Source organism: Sinohyriopsis cumingii, chromosome 11 (assembly GCF_028554795.1).
Source record: "Sinohyriopsis cumingii isolate HCF-2022 chromosome 11, ASM2855479v2, whole genome shotgun sequence".
In the NCBI taxonomy this organism is placed as follows: domain Eukaryota; kingdom Metazoa; phylum Mollusca; class Bivalvia; order Unionida; family Unionidae; genus Sinohyriopsis; species Sinohyriopsis cumingii.
In genome coordinates, this window is record NC_142971.1 from 34,841,787 (window position 1) to 34,868,054 (window position 26,268).

The 26,268-nt window shown below is 34.7% G+C and overlaps 1 protein-coding gene across 1 annotated transcript in view; it reads right to left on the bottom strand.

The window, feature by feature from the left end:
- LOC149787906 (phospholipid-transporting ATPase ABCA3-like) overlaps positions 1–26,268 on the bottom strand; it is a 99,580-nt gene that overhangs the window by 32,309 nt on the left and 41,003 nt on the right. Inside the window, exons 11-14 of the mRNA XM_089974152.1 lie at positions 21,667–21,877; positions 19,687–19,936; positions 13,645–13,922; positions 847–1,842 (exon numbers count right to left, since the gene is read on the bottom strand). Of these exons, the coding sequence (XP_089830278.1) occupies positions 847–1,842; positions 13,645–13,922; positions 19,687–19,936; positions 21,667–21,877 (1,735 nt within the window). The remainder of the gene's footprint in view (positions 1–846; positions 1,843–13,644; positions 13,923–19,686; positions 19,937–21,666; positions 21,878–26,268) is intronic.

A 26,268-nucleotide genomic window follows, 5' to 3' on the forward strand; every position in this document is an offset into this window, starting at 1 on the left:
GGTTATAACTGTAGGAAGCACATGTTTTGGAAAACAATACGCTACTGTGCATACTAAATTATAAGTAAGGTCCAACTTCAAACTGCATAAATCCAAATCTTCCATCAAATAATGTGCTGACAGATATGGGTCTGTGAAGTTCGTGAGGAGAAATCAATAGAAAAACATGGACCATGATCTGTCTGCGAATTATGCAAGAACAGATCAAGGTCTATGTTGTTTGCAGTTGGAAACATTTTTTAAACAAGTATACATACTTACTTTGAGGTCTTACCTGGAGACACATAACTAAAGACTTTATAAAAATTTGTTTGTTCAATTTTAAACAGTCTTATTGTAGTTATGCATCTCCATGTCATGTTTCAAAGTAAGCGTATATACTTGTTTATAAAATGTTTTATACTCTAAAGGCCAGATAATTTACCCGTAATATACAGAGAAATGTTTTAAAACGGAAAAAAAGAGAATTCAGTTGTCATATATAATGGAAATCTACCTAATTGCAACAGACTAAGACTTTTTGACATGTTTGTCAACTGGAAGTAAGATGTCCTGACTGTTAATTTCAGTAACATACAAGCAAGTTTGGGCTCTGTAGTTTCAAAATCATTTAAAACATATTGGAGATTCAAGATCCATGTTCAAAGGTCCTAGCATTAAATAACTTTACCAAAGGAAAGCTAGAACCAAGGTAATGGTGAAACTTCTCTCATTTTGATGCCTTAACCAGACATGCTAGATTACAATCAGATACGAAAACTCAAATGTTCGTTTTAATTTTTCGATAAGGCAGTCATTTTTTAAAACAGGCTAAATACCCAAGCCCTTATTTATATATTAACATACCTGTTAGAATGTTGATCATAGAGACAGACACCATGCCTGATGCTGGAGTTTTAAAGAGAAAACTGAACATGTAGACAAATGGCAGGATAGACCATCCATACAGTAAGAAGATCAGAAATACATAACCAAGATGTCCATCCTGGGTGTAAGCCTTCGTCTGAAATGCAGCAAAGACAATCAGAATAGCAAATACTGGGATTATGTAATTGATCATGTCCCACAGAAAACTGGAGAACCAGAAAGCTAAAGATCCAACTCCACTGACAACCTGCAGATGCTTTGCCCCATTGGAACGCTCCTTGATCAAAAAAATGATGAAGCTTGTAGCCATGAAAGCCATCCCAAAGAGAATGCTGATGGCAATTGTGAATGCAGTTCCAGTGGTTGAAAAGAAGAGCCGTCGAGTGTTATCAGTCAGCTTTTTGGGCAGTGGATGATTCGTTGTGCTGATGGTGTACGAGGAATTGTAGTATCCCATGAGGCCATTCATCATGTATGTTAGTGAGATACCCGGACCATGGTATGGCTGCCCATTATAATGGGCACTGGCTGTGAGATTTGATGTGTTGTTGTAATTAAATGATCCTGCAACTATGTACTTTCTGTTGAAAGTAGATATACCTTTGTTCTTGGCCCTGTATAAAAGAAAATCATCCATTGTGGCATATAAAGTGTTACTAAAAGGTTCTAGTGTTTGACCACTTATTCTCCCAGTGTAATTTGAAGCTGCTGCGTTGGCACCACTGTCGCTGCAATAAGGGATATATGATCCACCAAAGTTGCTCAGGTCCATGACAAGGGCTGGTTCATCGCCAGCACTAGGGATAGTCTTCTCAATCAGTAAGGCAAGGATGGTGAAGATAATAGGCAGAAGAAGTTGAACAATGGTGACAACCTGATTCCTCCAGGTGTGGATCATCTTTTTGACCAGCATTCCTTTAAACTGCTGGAGTATCAAAGTGACGCCAGTGTTCTTCCTGATATCTTTGTTGTAACCTATAAACAAGGCAAAAAATATAAATAAAAGAAACAAATAAGATTTGTATGTTATATCTAATGAAGTACAGAATAGATGTTTCATACGTATACTACTGGGAGAGAACTTATGTTAAAGATGTCCTTGGTCACAAAACTTGATATTTTCTCGACAATTGTTTTTAAAAATGATACATGTTTCATCATGCAATGTACTGATTCATTTAAAAAAGATCAAATAATTACAATGTTTTAAGGACAAACACTAATTTATAAAACATTACAACACTCAAAAATTAAGTGAATAAAAACTATTAGTAGTGGTGTGACAATGAATTAGAATAACTCAACAGTGGTTCATAAAATCGATCAAGTGGCCGATTATGATTTTCCATAATTCTTCAGAACATTTTCAGTGCATCAAACTGAATGTAATAATCACTTAAAGATAGGCAATGTAAGACATGTTTATGGTATTGAATTTCACTGACCAGTACTGGTCAATCAATTGTTATTAGATAATCAAGTATAACAGCAACAATTCATAGAACCTGTAACACGTGAGTTTTGTTTCTTCTTCATGTGTTACTTAGGTACAAAGCTTTCTTAAATATTACCATTGTGTAAATAATAGTCTTGGCTTGAAACAAAAGCTTTTCATATATTAGTTTATTCCAAGTGCCACCAACATGGCTGTTAGACTTTCCAGGATGAACATGCCTGCACCAACTGATGCATGGAACCAATTACTGCATGATTATTACATATTCTTGACTCTGATCTATTTAGGACAAGCAGAGGGAAGCATTAATATGTATAATACATGGCATATTTTGCATTAGGAACAGATGAAAATACTGCATCAAATTTTGAACAATCATGCAGCAATTGGAGATGATGGGAAACTAATTCTGTCTGTAAAGAAAAATGTCTTTGAACAATTAACAATCATGCAGCAATTGGAGATGATGAGAAACTAATTCTCTTTGTAAAGAAAAATGTCTTTGAACAATTACAATTAATGACTGATCAGTTTGATTGGTACCAATCAATGATCTTTGAATTCTGAGATATTCCCAAAACATCTGTCACTTGTATGCAGTATAGCTGATGCAATTTTCCTTTTCCTGTGCATCACAGTGGAGATGGAGAGAGCATGGAAATGGCTTAAGAAAGAACTCTCCACCATGCCAACTTGTAAACTCACTGGAGTCACTGTGTTTAGATTCCTTGATCTGATAATTTGCAGTAAAAGACATGCAAGTTTTCTTTTTATGTACAAAAGCACTTTGTTCAATTTCTTTATCCTCACCAAATTTAGAAATTAAATACAATTCTTGACAGTAAAATAAAAAAAATATATATCAGAAACAGTCATAAATATCTTTATATAAAAAATAACTGTAAATCCTGAATGCAGAGTGAATGATCTCTAATGAAAGTATAATTAACTGTATAAAAATTACCACTGATAATTAAAGGTTAATGTTAACTTTTTTAAATCAACCATGACTGTAGAAAAATCAACCATGACTGTAGAAAAATATATAATATTAAAACACTGAAAATAACAAAAAAGTTGGGAAAGAACAACTCAAGACAAGAATTAAAGATAGTGTGCAAAATAAGGTGATGTGCACATGAAATTTCTAATGCAGCCACTATTTTTATAGTAATGATCTATTCTCAAAGTAAAGTGTTGCTCATAAGCACAACAAACTGATATGCATTTACATGGGTTGTTGTAATGAAGAGTTTTTATTACATACAGTTGTGTATTTACATGGGTTGTTGTAATGAAGAGTTTTTATTACATACAGTTGTGTATTTACATGGGTTGTTGTAATGAAGAGTTTTTATTACATACAGTTGTGTATTTACATGGGTTGTTGTAATGAAGAGTTTTTATTACATACAGTTGTGTATTTACATGGGTTGTTGTAATGAAGAGTTTTTATTACATACAGTTGTGCATTTACATGGGTTGTTGTAATGAAGAGTTTTTAAAAGAAGAGTTTTTATTACATACAGTTGTGTATTTACATGGGTTGTTGTAATTAAGAGTTTTTATTACATACAGTTGAGTATTTACATGGGTTATTTTATTGAAATTGTTGTTAGACATATTGAAACTGCTGTTAGACAGACTTGTGCATTTACATTGTTAGTATTAATGTAGTTGTTGTTAGATATATTTGTGCATATACAGGGGCTGTTTTAACAAAAAGTTGTTAAATATAATTGTGAATTTACATGGATTGTTAAGCATGAATCATAGGTTAAATTTACAACATGGAGAGAAAGTGAGTTTGGCTGGGAGATGTCACCGAAAACAGCTTCAAAACACTGTGTTACAGCTCAGCAATGATGTTCATTATATTTTATGGAGGGGGGATATAAAATTAAACTGTACAAATACCAAGAAAGGAATGGATGGTGAAAACTATGGATTAATGACTGGGTACTGAATGAGTTGTTGTATTGAGTCTAAAACATTACAGAAACAGATAAACCAAGAACTAGTTATCTCATTTTCAGCTAAATTTCAAAATTAAAATACAATTTGTCAAATCATGACAATTCAATGAGGGGGAAATAGAGAGAGAGATGACTAATCTGCAGGATTTCCAGACAGACACTTACCAAAGACAGCTTTTGAAGAAAGGCAATTTAATAAAAGCAAGTTGCTGAGTACCTAGTCCAGTTCCAAGAAACTGTATGACTTTTGCCAATTTTGCATGCCACGTGGAGCTAGTATATATGCAAGATCAGTAATCCAAAATAAAGAGAAAGAAAAAGCAAACCATTCATATTTTGTATCTGATGTCAGCAAGATCATCTTGCAACTTACACAAAGATAACACTAATAACAGCTGATTCCAAAACATCCTTCACAATGATCATGAACATCACTTTATTAACATGAATGCATCCATTAATCATTGAACTTGTGTGTGTGTGTGATGTGGATTTTTAACGTAGCTTTAACAATGTTTCAGTCATATCGCTATGATATCAGCATTGTGACTGTTTATAGTGATGTCTAGTTCTGGGGCAACATGCCGCAGACATGCAGCATGATGTCCCACCCAGTCACATTATCCTGACACCAGGCCGACCAGTCCTAACACTAACCTCTTAATGCTCAGTGACTAGCTGCTAGTTCCATTTTTATAAGTCTATGGTATGACTCGGCCGAGGCTTGAACCCACAACCTCCTACATCTGAGGCAGATGCTCTAACTACTAGGCCATTGGAGCGGTAATTAATGAAAATCATTCAAAATTATGGCTTCCAGAAGGGTAACAAGCCAAGCCAGATGCATTATGACCTCATTAATATGTGCTGGTCTTGTTAATTATTTATTTTCACAAACGAGTCTACATCAGACATCTTAATAATGTAAGCCTTTATTTCAAGTTTGATCAAACTTGGATCAGATATGTCATTGTGGTAACACACAACTGCTGATGGATAAATTCATGAAGTATGACACAGACGGAAAAGACCATACAAAAAACTCACCAAACCTTACAGACATCTGATCAAACATATAAGTGAAAAACATAATCATTATTGATAAAATGTTGAAGTATGTGTTGCAGAATCAAACAACGTTTTACTACTGATGCAGACGACATGTAGAAGCAAGCTCCTCCATATTTAATTTATGACAGAACATTCATAGCTATGAGAGCAGTCATGTGACCAATTCACATATGAATTAATTGTAGTAATGCACAGAGTTGTTGTTGTTGTTGTAGGGTTTAACGCCATTTTTCAGCACACGATAGGCTATACATGGCGGCCAATATTAATGGTGGAGGAAGAACCTGGAAAAACCCTGGAAAGAACTACCGACCCACGAGAAGCTACTGGCAAGCTTTCTCACATACCCACATAGGCTGAATCCAAGACTTGAACCCACGCAGACAGAGGTGAGATGGCAGTGATCCGTAACAGGGAGTGCTTTAGACCACTCGGCCACTCGGGCCCCAATGCACAGAGTAGAATGATTTTTTTAATAAGTGTACATGTACACATCCTACCATATGATGCCAATATGTATATTCCGTCACAATGATCTTTATATAAACATGTAACACGAAGTTTGTGACAATCAACTGCAGCATCTGTTGTAGGTGAAATAGATTCTGAAAATACCAACTTTAAGGAAAACAAGATGTATTCAAAAGATGGAAAAACACAGCATAAACAAAATACAGGCAAAATCCAATGGACAGATCAAAAAGAGAAACACAGGTAAATACAATATTGTATCAAGAAGAGTACCATGAATGGCACATTACATACCACCCTGATGTCTGATAGTCCTCTATGTAAGCACTACTAGGGTATGGCTGACTCTGGAGGTTACTGATGAATGGGTCTCAATGATATGGACCTCTAGTCAAGGTAGATCATCCTGAACAGAATTTACTGAGCAGAAACCATAATTTTTATTCAGATTCACCTTCACCATGACCTCTGACCTTCAGACCCCCATAATCAATTTTTAAGTCATCCACAATCCTGGTGAAGGTGCATGGTTTAGAACTGAACTGATTTGTGCTTAAACCATTTTCTTTTTTGTAGCCAGTTACCTTTACCTCCAACTTTTCAACACAAAATCAACAAAGCATTCACAAAATGTAGTCCAAGACTTGATGCAGTATAGAAACTACTCTTTTTCATGACTATGACCTTGCTCTTTGACATTTTTAATCCAAAACCAATAGGCTTCTACTAAAATCCAAGTGAAGACATGCACAAAGTTTATGATGCAGTTGTTCTGGGTTAATACACCTTTGGTGTGACAAAAATCAAGGACTTTTCAATGACTTTTTTCAATATTTCAAGGACCCCGATACCCAGTGTACTTTAGGTATATTTATCAATGGCCATTTAAAGAATTAGTGAGAATGTTGTAAATTCCTGACAAGGGGCTTCCTAATACTAATGCAATAGGCTTGAGACTTTATAATAGAAAATATTTTTAAAAAACTCTTTGGAGAATAACAACACTTTATTTCTAAGAAAAACAAATGAATTCCGATCTTTATATGAAGAACAACAAAAAACTATAGATTACATAGCAAATAAGGTACACTAGGTTCAACAGTTCTTTAAATTCTGAACTCCAACTGCACTGCAAGCTGAGCACTAATAATGATGGGCCAGTAAAAAAAATGTATGGGCCACTAATTAACAATAATTGAAATCAGCAGCAGTTGCTTACTCAAAATAGATGGGAAATTTTTCAGTTTCATGTAAAAATGGTCTGGCCTACTGTGTCAGTCTAAGACACTGCTATGTGACTGATAATACTCAATATATCAGATGACATGAATAAATGCACAACACTTACAAACAAAAATCAGCAGGATGGAAATTTGATTGAGATTCAGAGCTGATAGCCCCGTTATTTGGTAAAAGCAAATTTGTATAATGTTTCCTTATGGAGGTGTAACCCACCAATATTTCACTTTCAAGTATACGGGAAATTAATTACCAGGTCTTGTATTCTTATTTTTGACACCAATTGGGGTTGAACACGCACTTCCCAGGCATTTTGCTCCAAGTGAAATGGGTGCAGAAACATACCCAGATATATCTTCTGTATTCTCGATGCCATGTACATGCATTTATCCTCTGGTGGGTGGGTGTGAATGTAGCCTCCTGAATATTCACTAGTGATCAGAGTTTACAAGGTTGTTGAAGTCCACCTTCTCTCTCCGACACACTTCATGAAAACACATCTGATGACTGCATAAATAGCATTTTGCATGATTTATGTGTACCTGAAGTTGCACACAGCGGACAAAATCAATTTCTAGAATAAGTTTGATGCATGATATGATGCATTCATGCGGCATCTTAAAATCGTAAGCCATGAAATGGCCACGTATAAACTTTTTATCTGTACAAGTTGTGACCATTTTTATGAATATTTTTCATTATCTTGTTTAAAGATTTTGAACAGCTGATTCACCATGATTTAAAGTACAAAGATGTATGACTGCCACACAAAATAAACTGACAGAAGAATGATCGCTGGAAAAGATTTGCACACTTTTCATTGCTCTCTATAATCAGGTCTATTCACAATTATAAATATCTGATTGGTCATGTGTTGCAAACCATCCAAACAGTAAAACATTTTATTTTGATTACATGACATAATGGTATGAAATGAAACTTTTATACACTTGTTTTGTCAATTAATTTTATATTTTCAAGGACCAAGGCTTATTTTCAAGTATTTTGAAAGACCTTTCAAGGTGAAAACGATTTTCAAGTACTTTTCAAGGATGAATTGAAATTCAAGTACTTTTCAAGGTACTGTGCGAATCCTGTTGTTGTGAGAAGCCTATTATCTTTCAGTTAGTGATAATGACCTTTGACTTTAGACCCTGCTATAAGCAGGCTTCTTCCTTGCTCCAATACCAAGTCCTCTGCATATTTTAGTAACAACAGATTGTAAGCATTCAAATTACTGCATGGACACACAAAAAAGGTTTAACAAATAAGAGAGAAAATGAGATGTTAAAATTGGTGGTAGTAGTGTTTAGTATCTTATATTAAAAAGTGTCCCAAAAACTTTGGTGTCTTGCCTGTGAATAGCATTATGATTATGTGGCATTCTGCTTTGTCCGGCAGGACAATGATATGTGGGAATATCAGGGTATGAAATTAAGGCAAACAGTTGTGGTACACACCAAAAGTTCCACTGTTAATGTTGCTATTGCTGGAGAAGCAATACTTATCTACCAATTTCATGCCATTCACAGGCCTGATCAAAAAATGACGACTCTTGATAAGCCTCAAATAAAAAAAAGAAGCAAAGATATTGTCTGAAAAGTTAGCTTTTTACTGATTGGTACAAGCTACATGAACTTTGTCCCAATTAATTTTTTGCATCACAAATTTTCAGTTTAACCTAATTAATTGTGTAAGATTTTTATTTCTGACTTTATTGCTTCTTGTTGAGTATTGCAGTCATGCCTAAAGTTTATATCAAACCAAATAGTTTTACAATAATTCTACAATAGTTCTACAATAGTTTGCAACTAAAGTAGGTCAACAAAACTCTTTCCTCAAACAATGCTGTATGATAATTTTCCAAATTTTTTCTTCTCAAGTTAAAATACAAAAGATAGGTGGGTAATCAGGAAGAGAGGGTAATAACAGTTTTACAACCAAAAATTATTACATACAGTTATAAATTAATTCTACTGGGTACTTTTGTACATGTGTATGTTACTGTGTTAAGAAGATATGCACTGCTTGCTGTGCCAACACGCATGCAAAAAAGTCTGTGTCAAAATTAATTATAACATTATACCATTATTTAGTAGCTAACTTTTGAGATTCACAACAAAATTAAAGTGACAAGAAAGCATGCAATCCTACTCATGTGACCACCAATCCAGTCAGAAATGCAATATACAGAGACAACACTATAAGCACACAAATTCTGACCAAACGTCCACACTTACTAAGATACTCAAGTCGCTTATGCTGCATTTTTGCACCTGGCTTGTTGCCAGACAAAGAAGCACCTTTATGATTGGATACCCCTGCATTAAAATCCTGTGTTGGTATGGGAGGTAAGGGTGGGTGGATATCTGTGGCAAGTCAAAGTAAAAACAGTTTAGTTGTATTCACAGTGGCTGTATATACTTGAAACTAATGGTTATTTTTCTACTCTAAAGCACAGGAGGCTGACACAAGTTAAAAAGAGGCAATGTTCATAACACATAAACACTCCATTCCAAAATGTACTATATCAAATAAAAATGATTCCACTACATAACATTTTGAATTTTAAAAATAAAGTAAATAAAAACAGTAGCAAAATTTGAACCAATCATCTTTTGTCACTAACGTATGTGCCCCAACGCACTCTTCACTCAAAATGTAGCAAATTTTGTATTCATGAAATTACAAGTGGATTTTTGCAAACACGTATGCAATTCTTGCATGGAACAGAATTCACTGAGTTAATTCAATGGAATAGTAAATAGAAGTTTTTCTTATCTACCACTGTAATTAAACTGATAAAGGAATATTTGATAGAGTTGCATATATCTAATAAGTATTGGCAGCTTGTTGGTGAATATAATCTTGTCATACCATGCAAAAATGTGCACAATTATTATGCTGTGGGGCATGTAACTTCAGTTTGGAGCATCATAGAAAATAAAATTGTGGACTGATGAATAGAAACATACATCAAGAGTATAATGTGGCACTGATTATAGCTGAGAACCTTCATTAATGGAAATAGCCACAAATCGAGAGTTGGGTGTGGAATGGAGTGTTTTGAAGTTACTAACTTTCTCTCTTTATTGTCATATAGTATGACAGACTGTGTTTGGTGTCAGAATTGGTCAACAACATTAATCTGGGGAACTTTAGTGACTGTATGGCATTCTTCCTGGCTATTGACTTTTATTCAACATTTTTAGGCTTGTGTCAGCCACTAATGCTCTAAAGTGTTTATCTTCCAGTAACTATGTGTTAAAATTTTTTATCTTCCTGCAACTATGTGTTAAAATACTTCATCTTCCTGCAACTATGTGTTAAAATACTTTATCTTCCAGTAAACTGTGTTAAAATACTTTATCTTCCAGTTACCTGTGTGTTAAAATGTATCTTTCAGTATCTATGTATTAAAATACTTTATCTTCCAGTAACTATGTGTTAAAATACTTTAGCTTTCAGTAACTATGTGTTAGAATATTTTATCTTCCAGTTAATGGTGTTAAAATACTTTATCTACCAGTTAATTGTGTGTTAAATACTGTATCTTCCAGTTAACTGTGTGTTAAAATACTTTATCTTCCAGTTAACTGTGTGTTAAAATACTTTATCTTCCAGTAACTATGAGTTAAAATACTTTATCTTCCAATTAACTATGTTAAAATAATTTCTTTCAGTAACTATATGTTAAAATACTTTATCTTCCAGTTAACTTGTGTTAAAGTACTTTATCTTCCAGTAAAAGTACTTTATCTTCCAGTAACTATGTGTTAAAATACTTTATCTTCCAGTAACTATGTGTTAAAATACTTTACCTTCCAGTAACTACTTGTTAAAATACTTGATCTTCCAGTAACACCTTAAAATACTTCATCTTCATGTATCTACATGTAAAACTACTTTATCTTCCAGGAACTATGTGTTAAAATACTTTGTCTTCCAGTTACTATGAGTTAAAATACTTTATCTTCCAATTAACTATGTTAAAATAATTTCTTTCAGTAAGTATATGTTAAAATTCTTTATCTTCCAGTTAACTTTGTGTTAAAGTACTTTATCTTCCAGTAACTATGTGTTAAAATACTTTATCTTCCAGTAACTATGTGTTAAACTACTTTATCTTCCAGTAACTATGTGTTAAAATACTTGATCTTCCAGTAACACCTTAAAATACTTCATCTTCATGTATCTACATGTAAAACTACTTTATCTTCCAGGAACTATGTGTTAAAATACTTTGTCTTCCAGTTACTATGAGTTAAAATACTTTATCTTCCAATTAACTATGTTAAAATAATTTCTTTCAGTAACTATATGTTAAAATACTTTATCTTCCAGTAACTATGTGTTAAAATACTTGATCTTCCAGTAACATCTTAAGATACTTCATCTTCATGTATCTACATGTAAAAATACTTTATCTTCCAGTAACATCTTAAAATACTTTCCCTTCCAGTAAGTACAAGTTAAAATACTTTATCTTCCTGTAACTACATGTTAAATATGTTATCTTCCAGTAACTACATGTGAAATACTTTATCTTCCAGTAACTACATGTTAAAATATTTTATCTTCCTGTAACTTTATGCTAAAATACTTTTTCTTCTAGTAACTACATGTTAAAATACTTTTTCTTTCAGTAGCTATATCTTAAAAAACTTTATATAAAATCTAAACTGCATATTAAAGTCCTAGGGAAGTATATACAATTTTATTTTTCATCTTTTTAAACATATTGAAAACAAAAAAAATGAAAACATCAACTAATTTCAATGATGGAGAAATGTACACTACTTTAGCCCTAAATTAGCATTCAGTGATTATTATATCAATTATAATACAATTTTTACAAGGTTCAGAGTAAGTTAGCTTTATGAACCAGATTTGTCATTGTTAAACAAGTAACCAAAAACTGCAACCAAAACATCCAAGTTCAAAATAAAATCATTGTGTAGTAAATGAGTTAGATCAACAACACCAAATTAAAATATGCTGACTTACCTGGAGATTCCTTTACATCTGACATGAACAAAATAAGCCATGTATGTGTCGATAATATCATACAAAACAAAATGTTAAACACTGATGCCATTTACCAGAACATTGGAGAGATATTGTTTCTCAGCCCTATTCATCCAAAGTTATAAAAACAAGTTGATATATATATATATATATACTATAAATTTTTAACATATAACAAGAGTCCCTTTATGGGACTGACATTCGATTGGCTTTAACAAAAATCCAGGAATTAATGACAATACCATTTCTTCCTTTAAACTGCTGAACATCGAAACCATGTCAATTAATTCTCTCTGACTGCAAGATTGTCAAACAAGCTGTTGTGATGACATAATGGATATCACATTTGCAACATTTTCACTATCAGAAGCCTTTTGGTAAAACCCCCATGTCAGTATGACCATCTATTCAGAGAAAGCAGTGACAAGATTTTCAATATGGCAATTGTCTATTTGGTGAAAACCCATGTCAGTAGGACCATCCTATCCTGAGGAATATTAATGACAAGATTTTCAAGATGGCCACAGCAACACTGGACAGCAGATTGACATCATTTTTGTTTAGGACCAACTAAATAGCATTAAAGGATTCTGGTGAACATCTCATGTCAACATGGCATTCTCTTCATGAGACGCAATAAGATTTTCCAGATTTTTGCTGTGGTGGCCATATTGGATGTTAGCATCTGCATCGTTTCATCTGGAACCAACTAGACAACAAAAGAAGTCATTTTTGTTAAAAAAACAAAACATTTCAATATGACCATCCATTCTTGTGAAGTATTGACAACAATACTGGAATATGGCTACCATGGTGTACGTAAACAATTAAGACTGGTACCATATTATTTTAGGACCAAGATGGCATCAGAATTCTTTTGATGCATACCACATGTTGATATGACCATCCATTCTGAATGCAAAACCACAACAAGGTTTCCAAGATAGCTACAATGCTGGCAATATTGGATTTCAGATCGGCTTCATTTTTTTGTTACCAACTAGACATCATAAGAGGTCTCGTGGTGAAAATCCCATGTCAAAATGTTACATTCCATTAGGTAGCAATAACAAGATTGTTATATTGGTTGTCTGCACAGAACAATTAACATTTGGAACCAAAAACATCCTGAATTAATATATGTTGGAACTTTCATAGCAACACATTAGGAAAAGTTGTGACAACAAACTTGAGCTGATGGACTGATGGACAACAGGCCATCCCATAAATTCTTCTAGTCTATGACCAACAGAGTAAAGCCTCCCAGAAACATGTACCAGGGAGAGTCAAACAATACTGTGGTAAAACAGTGATACATAAAACACTTGCTGGAACTGGAAGGAGCATAAAATTGTCAAGATTCAACAGGGTCAGATTAGGGTTGGGGTGAAGATTCTCAGTTCAGTTTAAATAGTACACACTATAGTGAAAATAACAGATAGCAGCTGGCCAGTTTAGGCCGAATTATTCAACTCAACCCTCTGATGTACCCTGTATCAGAATACAGAAGAAATATTTTCCTTAAAAGTAACTTACTGATGTAATGAACTGTGTTGTCATCACCCCAAGCTACAGTGTCCAATCCATTCTCCATTCCTGCCACACCATTTGTCACATGACCATTCAAGGGAGACACCTTGCTAGTGGGCGAGCCATTACGAGAGGAAGGGCTAGTCTTCCCATTTTCAAGGGCCACTTTGACTTCACTCACTCCCCTCTCAGTACTTTCAAAGTTTGGGTTGTCAAACGTCAGTTTCTTGGACAGAGGACCATTAAGGACTCCATTTTCTTCATCATCTGCCCCTTCACCAACCCTGTACAACATATGAAGGTACTGATTACATTGAAAAGAAGTCAGTTTTTGAAGTTAAATGTTTCTTCAATAATACCTACCAGATAATAATGCATAAGGAATATGACCAATGCCTCAAAAATCCAGCCCTCCCAAGCTTATATGCAGCAAGTGCTAATGTTGTCAGTCCACCTAGGCAAGTTGGACAAGAGTGATTCCCCCTTGGAAAGAGGAGTTGGTGGTACATCCTATCCATACTTCAGGTACTACTAAATATGTGTGGGTGTTTTTAAAAAAAATGTAACTGCTGGGTTGACTTGAGGGTAGACCTTTATAATTGGGTCTCTATTGTCAAAGAAACTTATTTTGCTTCAAACATTTAATGTTACATTTTCATAGCACGTTAGAAGAACTGGTAGGAGGTGGAGGGAGTTACTTTCCCTATCTCAGTGAATTCCCCAATTTCCTAATGTTTGTTAAGCAGCTTCATATCTTGGAGAGGTATGGGCACAAGTAATCCTCTCATCATGCCCAGATACAGACTGTAAGGAAATAAATTATCCTGCACAAATCTAGCAGAAATTGAGTGGCCATATCTTTATGAAGCTGCTGAATGACCCAGCCTGCTGTAATTCTGCTACTGGCCCACCAGCTGAAATTGATCCCTTTAGAAAGAAGTGACTTAGAGGTAAAAAGGAGAGAAATTCATCACATACTGCCACCCATGGTTTAGAGGACTTAAATTCAGAAACATTTGTGTTGGACTGCCATGCTGGCAGCTACTGCCCTAATCTTGATAGATGATATATGCAAGAAATTCATCTGGTCTTGGGCTAGCTTTTAAAATGCATTGCCAAGACAATACATTCTAATATGAGATATCCTTGATCTCTTTCAATGGAACAAATGAATGAGATCTACCAATTCTTACTGGCTCAGTTCACCTAAGGTACCACTTCAAAGCTTTTACAGGGCCCTGTTGATGCCCTGTAAGTGAAAGTAAAATGAAGAAAAAGGTTTACACAACAAAGAACTGATTCCCCATGAGTGGGAGCCTGTTATTAGCAATATTAAAGCAGGGAAATGAGTCATCATAGCAAAGCTGCATAGAGTTTACATCAACTAACAAGTCATGTACCTCACACTGATCACGCCTGATGAGGTCAGAATGGTTCCTGATATATTCTCTGAAACAAGAGGTTAGTTCAAGAACATTGTGCCCTTGTGAGGTTTACCTCTCTGTCGACCTGTTTTTAAAACTTGACATGACTATGACAGAGCAGGTTTGCTGACAGGGGCAGCAATATATGTATGGCCTTTTTGAAGTTCTTTTGAAGTGGTAAGAAAGGCATCTTTTTCTGCCAGTTGTCAGTTTACAATGATGCTGCTATGGAACTGGCAAGCATGTGTTGCTCTGCACTTTCCAGAACAAATGCCATCCATGAGACTGACTCCCAAGTATGACCTAGGGGGCTATCACTGAACAAAGCTTGTGTTCTGATTGCTGAAACACAACCATGAATACCAAGTTAAACACAGATACTATTGTTGTTGTTGTTGTTCTAGGGTTTAACGCCATTTTTCTGCACAAGATAGGCTATACATGGCGGCCAGTATAACTGGTGGAGGAAGAACCCTGGAAAACCCAGGGAAGAACCACTGACCCACGAGAAGCTACTGGCAGGCTTTCCCATATACCCATGCTAGCCCAGATCCTATTGCAATTTCAAACAAGATGTTGAGTGTCAAGAAAGGATTTCCTGTCTGACAGGGTCTTTTTTTTTTACTAACAGACAGTCAAATATGGAAAGTGAACATAACCACTGATGGAATAGGATGAAAGGGAGAAAACTTTCCCATGTGAAAAGTTGATTCATCTTTGGACATCATTAGGTGAAGAAAAGATGACTGAGCTAAAACTTACGAGCCCTGATGCACCTAAAAATGAGGTGACAGAGATGTCTACTGAGATGCATGTGGCAAAGGATGGCAAACTGGACTTGGTGTCTGGCCATACCGGGATTCAGATGGTCACTCAGTGAACTGACAACATTCTGGATATGGCATCCAAGACTATATGGTCACTTGACCATGTTGGTAAGCTGTGAGAGACCATGACTTAGCCAAAGCCAGTGCTGGTAAGCTGTGAGAGACCATGACTTAGTTAAAGCCAGAGCTAGAGCTGTCTGATATATTCTGTCTGATTCATCAATGGTCCAGGTCTAGTACTTTTTGTTGTTGTCATAGGGTTTACTGCCATTTTTCAGCACACGATAAGCTATACATGGCAGCCAGTATTAATGGTGGAGGAAGAACCCAGGAAAACTCCAGAAAGAACCACCAACCCACGAGAAGCTACTGGCAAGCTTTCTCACATACCCACATTGGCTGAATCTTAGACTCGAACCGCCGCAGACAGAGGTGAGATGGCAGTGATTCATGACGGAAAGCGCTTTAGACCACTCAGCCACTCGGGACCCCCAGGTCTAGTACAGCCAGTATCTGGGACTGCACTGTCACAATAGCTTGAGCCATGTTGGTAAACCATAACACACTATGATAAATGTAAACAGCAATGTTTTATGGCACTTCAGCACAAAAGTGGCTAAGTAGTGCCTGCATTGGTAACATTTTTAAAACAATGTAAAAATGATTGCACACATATTTACGAAGACAAACAAATCCAAATAAAGATAAGCACCAAAATACAATACAAATACTAAACACAAAATAAAATTTTTTGTCAAATTTATAAAAAATAACAGATAAATGTAAATACATGTAAAATCCTTAAAACATGGTTAAAATTTATTATACAAGCTACAATCCCTTAAAAACTTGATATTTTCTTGGCTGGTATATCTTCATTGGTTTCTTTAAGCAGTTCATGTCAAAATACTTTTTTTTCACAAGGTGGAAGTTGAGGATGGTTCTGTTGCTGTCCAACAACAGTAATGGCACCTGGCGGTCAATACTGGGGAGACCATTCGAGTTTCCATACCAGTAATAGATTCATGATGCCAGGATTGGGTAAGACAGAATATTTTATTATATATTGGTCCCCCTTGGTATTAGTTGAGTCTGTGTTGGAGCCAGAATTGATTTTAGCCAATCAATTTCTGATGCCATCACTGGTCAACAAACCAAGCAAGAATTGTTCTTATAGGTACCACTGAGAAGATCAGCATGGCCCATATTCTACCAGCTTAAAGCATCCATACCCATGTGCTTAGTCACTGACACCTGTAACTATTGACAGGTAAACAAAAGCATATACAGGTGGATTCAATCAAGCACTGCATGAACAAGTGACAAGGATGCAAAATGACAAACACAAATGTTGACTATAATTAACAATAATTACATGAATGACTAAAGTATGCAATACCAGTCAATTACTTAACAGAATTCATAAACTAGGTTAAATGCTAAGATCTGAATTGACTTACTCTATTAATTAAAATGGATCAACATATATCATGTGGCAAAGTATGAGCAAGAATGTGTGAATTCTTTGTCTCTGAGAGAACAAAGCAAGAACTAAATACATAGCTGGAATATACTTCCCTGTGTGAGACAATTCCTTAGAAATCTTCAAATTTAAAAAAGGCAATTAATGGACAATGGCTTTGTGAAATCTTCAAAAGAGCATAGTTCTGCTTCAGTGGAAGTAATTTAAGTATGGACAAAAGTTCGAACAAATCCATTTATCCAAGAGGAGATCACTTATCTTACTCTCATCTAGGTGGTCAGATGACTTTAGCACTTTTCTGACTAAAAACACGTTTTGGAGGGCAGGATTTGCAAGGTCAAGATCACGTTTGTAATGTATCATGATTGATAATATATATAGGTTTTGCTATTTTTTGTCATGTTTAGCCATACTTAATTTCAAATTGGCATCATTTGTACAAACTTGAAAACCTTCTACGCCAGGAGCTCTCTGTTAGATCTGAGCAGTTTTTGTGAACAAGTCTAATCTGAAAGGTCTTGCACAGATGTTTTCTGTCAAGTTTGTTCAAATTATCTTCAGCTGTGTTGAAGATGATATTTCAAAGCTTTTCTATTTTTGTAATAGTGACAATATCTGATGACAGTTCAACATCATTCAATACAAATCTGACAGGTCTTCATGCTAGGATGCTTTCTGTCAAATATGATCAAATTCCATTCACCATATCTGGAAAAGTTATTAGCAAGGTCTAAAAATGCAAAATCATCACAATTGCAAGTTGGGAATGTGAGTGGTGGCAAAGGTTATGACTAAGAATAATTATCAGAACTGTGTACTGTGAACTACCATACAAAGAAAACAAGACACCAATATGGAGGCAGGCAGCAAGGGAAAGTTTCATAAATTGTCCCCTTATTTTTCAGTTATTATTGTTTAATAATTGATATGAATATATTTGTGAATTATGTGTGGTTCTTGAAATTGATGTATAAGGCATGTACACCACCCATACCTAGTTACTTCACAGTATCTAGACAATAAAGTACCAACAGTCAACTTAGAAGCAAAGCTAGTCACCCATAGCCACAAACATGCTGGGTTCAAGGCAAAAAGAATATCTCAAAAACAAACTGGATGGCAAATATTTTCAAAAACATCAAGCTGTTTAATACAGAATGTTTTTCAAAATTATCACATAGGAAAAGGGCTTGCATTTGCACTGATGGCATCACTTTGTCGCTTTCGTTGATCATATAAGCTTATTATTATTATCAAAATAAGATCAGACATATCATCTCCAGATTGGTAACAAGCTCAGTCAGTTAGTACATAAATCTTGCTCATTACTGAACTTATGAGATTTTCATGATATTAGCCTAAATCATATTTCTGTTCTAAATCAGATATGCAATAAGGTTTCTCCAAAGTCATAACAAACTCAGATAATCAGATGCAAGATCACCTCAATATATGTACAGATTTTTCTCAACAATGAACTTGTCCAAAGATCACCTCAATATATGTACAGATTTTTCTCAACAATGAACTTGTCCAAAGATCACCTCAATATATGTACAGATTTTTCTCAACAATGAACTTGTCCAAATATCACCTCAGTATATGTACAGACCTTAAACATTACAGAACTTGCACAAGATTACCTAAATATATGTTTAGATCTTTCTCATTACTGAACTTGTCCAACATCATATCAATGTATAAATACATCTTTCCCGTTACTGAACTTGTCCAATATCACCTCAATGTATGAATAAATCTTTCCCATTATTGAACTTGTCCAACATCACCTCAATGTATGAATACATCTTTCCCATTATTGAACTTGTCCAACATCACCTCAATGTATGCATAAATCTTTCCCATTATTGAACTTGTCCAACATCACCTCAATGTATGAATAAATCTTTCCCATTATTGAACTTGTCCAACATCAACTCAATGTATGAATAAATCCTTCCCATTATTGAATTTGTCTAAGATCTTGATGATTTAAGCTTATATTCTCACAACTGTGACCTTTATTGTTTTATAATAAAGAGAATTTATCAAGCGTACTTGAAATACTGTAATATCATTATTATTGTAGGAACAGATTCTTTAGTCTTATTAAAAACTTACATTTCCATTGGTATTTCAATTCAACAAATGGGGAATGAGTTCCCTTGTTTCCACATATATATCACTATTAATTGGGTCTTTGAATCTAGTTTCTAGCAATTATGAAATCCACTAAAACTGCTACCCAATGAAAAATACTTTACATTCAAAAACGTTATAACAAGCATGACAACCATCCTCAGTGACAACTCACTTCAAAAAGACTTCTTCCATTGTGGTGGCAGATGTCCCAAAGCTGGTGATGCCAAGTTCCACCATCTTGGATTCCACTTCCTTGAACAAGGCCTCAAACTTGTTGCTCTGATCAAATGGAAGAAGATATGACACCTCAGCACTGATCTCACTTTCAAGTGTTGCTGTAGGTACATAGCTATTGACAACAGCTGTTACTCTATCAACATTACAGTTTTTGTTTTTCACCATGACCATGTGGTAACCAGCACCTGCAATATGAATTGTTAAAGACAGAGGGTTATTAGCAAAAACAAAAATACCTTTGATGACATTACACTCTAAGGTCCAAAAAGACTTTCCAAAAATCCAAGATAAATATATTTATATTGTCCTTATATTATTTTTAAATGCAGAGTAAAGGAATCATCTCTGCTATTCTTTAAAAAAAAACATCAACATACCAAATTTGGTAACAAAATATTTTTAACATGCTCACAAGATACTTATAAAAGCAAGACAAAATGCTTTGACACTGAACTTGGTATCATTGATGGAAATTCACTGAACTTGACTTAGACAATGCATAATATACCAACATGATATGTTTGATTAAATCTATAAACAGGATCTTTTGTTTTATAAGGGTGGAGAGGAAAACTAAGTTATTTAAATGGCAACATTTCAAAGACTGCATCTGTTATATCCAGAAACTAAACCTAATAAAACTCCCTTCATACTTATCATACTCCTTCATACTTATCATACTTACCACACTCCCTTCATTTTTATTATACTCCCTTCACACTTATTATACTCCATACTTATTATACTCCTTCATACTTATCATACTCCCTTCATACTTATACGCCCTTCTTACTCATTATACTCCATTCATACTTATTATACTCCTTCATACTTATCATACTCCCTTCATACTTATACGCCCTTATTACTCATTATACTCCATTCATACTTATTATACTCTCTTCATACCTATTATACATATTATACTCCCTTCATACTTATTATATTCCATACCTATTATACTCCCTTCATACTTATCATACTCACAAGGCAGTACAACTAAAGAACTGAGCCAAGACCCACCGTATATTTCTGAGTATATTGTGGTATAAACTGTCAGCTGCCGACTCACACAGCAAATAACGACCGAAGGGCGTTATGTAAGCTGTGTGACTCGACAACTGACAGTTTATACCATGATAAACTCAGAAAAAAACCCAATGTTAAACTCTTATAACTGAAATTTCAATTATTCGTTATGTTATTTTGTTTGCATCATTAAAAAACAGAAATCTTAACTGAGTGTAGTAATACATGTTTGGGGTTTTCTGTTACGCAGCTATTTATAGCACTTGGGATTGTCGTGCTTGGTCGTAATAAGGCCATTAAATACCAGTCCTTCAACCAATGAAAGCCAAATTTATTCAATTATTTTTTTATAAAAATTGTTAGAATGTTCCTTTCCTATAATGCTTACTTCGTGTCTGCCTTCAATGGCAGTGTTTATCTTATGCTGTACACATGACTCTATTTATAGAAGTGGGTATTCTTTGAAAAGTAGTTCTCCTTACAGTTTATACAGAAATAAACGCAATTCATTTTGATCACATGGTAACATTCTAACCAATGGAAATGTTACTTTCCATTACCAGCTACTGGCACTGCAGTTATTATTGGATGTGTGCAACACCATTCTTAATTAGGATCAGTGAGACTTCTAAATGTGTGTAAAGTTTAATCATCCAAATAGTTTAGGACAAGTAGTGATAACAAACTTGTGCCAATGGATGGATAACAGGTCACTGCATGGTCCGTTCTTGTCTAAAACCAGTTGAGCTAAAATAATGAGCATGCACATTGGGAAGAATTAGTCACACCATTCAAAGACAGTGCCCTTTCTGTTAGAAGAAAATCACTGTCTATCAGTTATATACTCCATCAGGCCAGTAAAATAAAACAAATTAATAATCATTACCATAAATTTTCTTAAGAAACATCGATTTTCCTGCACACTTAACAACTCCATTGGCCATGATAGCGATACGATCACCCAAGATGTCAGCCTCATCCATGAAATGTGTTGTCAATATCATGGTCCTTCCAGAACGAAATTTTTGCAAGATTTCCCATGTCTGTCGTCTGGCAGCTGGATCCATGCCAGAAGTGGGTTCATCAAGTATTACAATCTAAGAAATATTAAGGACAAGTGATCAGTTTAGTGCAGTAGTTAGTTATCTGCCAGCTCTTCACCTTTGCAGTCACTGGAATGATTAACAGCTTTCACTTATGCAATGGTCATTGGTCACCCAAAGTAAGTGTTTGTTTTGTGTTCTCTGAATTCTGTTTACAGCTCAAAGTTTATCTTACATTAAAATCTGTCCTACCACTAATAATAAATTTGCAAACATTTTTCACTGAATCTGTGTGATTTACACATCAATAATTTTTATGTTAATGATATGCATTTATAATTCAAGGTTATTATGTGTAGTTATACAAAAAATAATCAATCTGAGATAACAAATGCTGAACTATATTTTACCAATAATAGCAAACAACATCAAAGCCCTCAAGAATGATACATGAAAACACATGTAGTTCATCTGTGGTATATTAACACACGATTTTTATTTTTCTAAAGGTCAATGTGCTTTGACCTTAAAATGAATGTCAAGGTTCTACCAGCTTCTTCATTGGAATGCAACTAAATACAAGGTCTGGTTAAAATTCATTTGTATCTGTACAAGTCACTGTATTCATATGCTCAGTGAAGTACAAAAATGCAATCAGTGACAACGAATTTGACCCCATGGTCAATTAGGTCTGGTTTTCAAAATGTGCAGCAACGCTAGCGGTCAGATCAGCACTAGTTTTTATTCAGAACCAATTAAATGACACGATACAAGAAGCATCTGATCATATGGCTCTATATGAGTGGGTGTTAGTATTATTACTTCAAAATGTGAAGAAAAAAAACAGAATCTCAACTTATAGCACAGTTTATAATGATCACGTGCCATCATAAAACAGAGACGGTACTTACAGCTGGGGCAATATATGCCTCTATGCTTAAAATTATGCTGTTTTCTATTATCTGAATATATATAATTATTTATGCACTTTTAGTAAATTTGAAAACATAAAAACAAATAAAATGAATAAGTCTTTCAATAAAACACCCATTTTGTTATGACAGCACCATTGTTACCAAGGTTACCAAGGTAGATATGACCATATACTTACGAGAGGCAGTGATCCAATTTTCAAGATGGCCACCATAACATCAATGTGGTGGGGGCTGCATGCAACTATTTTAATTTAGGATGAACTACATATCATGCCTTTCAGTAAATGTTTATGTCAAAAAGGCCATCCATTCCAGAGAAGTAGCTAAAAAAGATTTTCAAGATTTCTGCCACTGCCATCATGCTGGGTGTCAGATTGGCACCAGTTTCAACGAGGGTGAACTAGGCATTACAGGAAGTCTTTCAGTGAAAACCCCAAACTAATGTTACCATTCAATAAGGAGTAGCAATACCAACCAGACTAGGAAATGGATATGCAGTTTCATGACAATCCTCTAGCAATAACAGAAAGGCACTTGACAGATACACACAAAAAAACAGGTTCTTGGTATGTGAACTGTCTCGAAAGGAGATAAAAGTGAATCATGTAAGCAACAATACTGCACATTATATGCATGTCCAGTATTTAAACTGTAGTCCTTGATGTAGACATAAGTATTGCATGGTTGACTCTGGAGAATATTTATTTGCAGGTCTCAATAACCTTAACATTTGGTCAAGTATATATATTTGAATAAAACTTACTGTGCAAAATTATTATTTTCTCATTAGATTTGCCAAAACTGTGACCTCTAACCTTCAGAACCCTGAAACTATATGCTTCTTCATTACCCCCAGTACAAGTCACCCATAATGTTTCATCGAGAAACTTACCCATTATCAAAACTCATTTTCCTGAGCCACAATGACCCTGACCTTTAAATGTCTGGGCCTGATATCAACAGGCCTCTTCCATACTTTATGTGCAAGCCGTTCGCAAACTTTGGTTAAGGTATGTGGTCGAGAATTAAAGATATTATGTAAAAACTATTATTTTTCTTTAAGTCAGTGACCTAAACCTTTTTTAACTCCAAAATCAATGGATATTTCCAATTTTGAAAGATAAGCTCCATTTATTTAGTTACTGTTGTTCTGGCTCACAAAATATTGTGAAAATGGTGGATCCAGTAACATTAGCAATGGATTTATTGAAAAATATTCTCAACAATATTTCTGAAACTTTCCTACCTGACTGCAAGATGCTTGCACATCATACATTAAAGGGTTTTAACTACTACACACAAGGATATTTCACGACATTAAGATTTTTAAAGGTGAAAAATCAGGTCAAAGTTGCAGTACGTTGGTGACGATCTATGAGAAAGAATCCTGACAAACTTAAAGATGACATTTTGCTTGAAGACAAAAAACATTCTTTCTGTTCTTGCAAAGTTAAGCATACCTCTTAATTATAAGAATTTCTAGTATGGCTTCAGTATTTTAAAACAATGAAAATAAATCTTTCACTTATGCATTTGCAGCCTTTAATTTATATATATATATATATATATATATATATATATATATATATATATATATACTGTCATGCAAGTATAAACCAATTTCATTTTTTTATCTACAATTAATAATTTAATGATGGTTAGGGAAAAAATAAATAAAGTTACAATATATAAAAAAATCCACTTTATAAAAAGTCAAACTTGCCCGAGTGATTGAAAGAAATGTTTATGTTCTTTATGCCGTGTTAACATGTATCCTCAGCATTTAATAAGGGTATCTCTGATAAACCAGTAAATTTAAATTATATCAAATCCATATAAAATTATTGTTTTTCATAGAAAAAAAGATAAAATCATAGTGGCACATCAAATGAAGCCATTACACACGTTGACAGGGGATATATTTACATCTGCTTTTACTGTTGTTCACAATTAGTGTGACTCATTTCATCTTACTTCACTGTGAGGCCTCACCTGCAGTGGTTAATCAAGGTAATTATTGATTCATGATGTATGTACTGCTGACTCACTCCAAGACTGACTTTCACCCAGTAATACCTGGCTTGTAGTGGTAAACAACAATAATAGCTTTTCAAGCAGATTTTACGAACAATATGTCTTTTATGCCTTGTGACAGCAGGCAGGTAGGTATCTAGGTTGATGGGTGGATAAATGTGTAGCCAAGTAGGTATCTAGGTTGATGGGTGGATAAATGTGTAGCCAAGTAGGTATCTTGGTTGATGGGTGGATAAATGTGTAGCCAAGTAGGTATCTATGTTGATGGGTGGATAAATGTGTAGCCAAGTAGGTATCTTGGTTGATGGGTGGATAAATGTGTAGCCAAGTAGGTATCTAGGTTGATGGGTGGATAAATGTGTAGCCAAGTAGGTATCTAGGTTGATGGGTGGATAAATGTGTAGCCAAGTAGGTATCTAGGTTGATGGGTGGATAAATGTGTAGCCAAGTAGGTATCTAGGTTGATGGGTGGATAAATGTGTAGCCAAGTAGGTATCTTGGTTGATGGGTGGATAAATGTGTAGTCAAGTAGGTATTTGACAATCGTCAGCACAATACTGGCTATATATTGTCAATCACAAACTTGAATTTCAAATCTGTAAATGATTAAAAGTTTTAATGAAAAATAAAAATCTTAAATTGGAAAATGGGCCAAAATTAATTCTCTCGGAATTAGGTTTCTGCATGGCAATGTCTGGAATGGCTGCTGGAGACTAGTGAAAGTAGAGGTGAGCTATGTAATTACTTTTCTAATTGTAATTGTAGTTTTCTCTGACAGTTCACAACTTTACATACATTAAAAGCACCTATTAATCAGTAATGTCTGTCAACTTTTCTATCAACCCAGGATTATTAAGCAGTTAAATCAATTAACAATTAACAGATAATGACAATTATAATGTATGTACGAAATTTGTTAGCAATCACAGACTTTGTATCTCTTGAATGGAAATATATGGTTATAATACTGATGGAGGAAAATGTTTAGATTAGCTGAACTGTGTAATCATTTTGACAAGATGACAGAACTCAAAGCATCCTGTTCAGTCTGAGCCTTTTGAACTACCTTTGTCGTAGGATTGTAATGGAGTCATACTGGATGATGGACCAGCATCATTTGAACTACCTTTGTCGCAGGATTGTAATGGAGTCATACTGGATGATGGACCAGCATCATTTGAACTACCTTTGTCGCAGGATTGCAATGGAGTCATACTGGATGATGGACCAGCATCATTTGAAGTACCTTTGTCGCAGGATTGTAATGGAGTCATACTGGATGATGGACCAGCATCATTTGAACAAATCTAGACCTTATTTACACATCACTCACTGTAAAACTACGTACAAATTAGACAAATGGCTCTTGAGTTATAAATACATATTTTCTCATTGTTTATCAGGACAAAAATCTTTTTAACAAAATAGTTTTAAAAGAATCAGATTTATCCACTGTTTCTGGACACAACTGTTGTT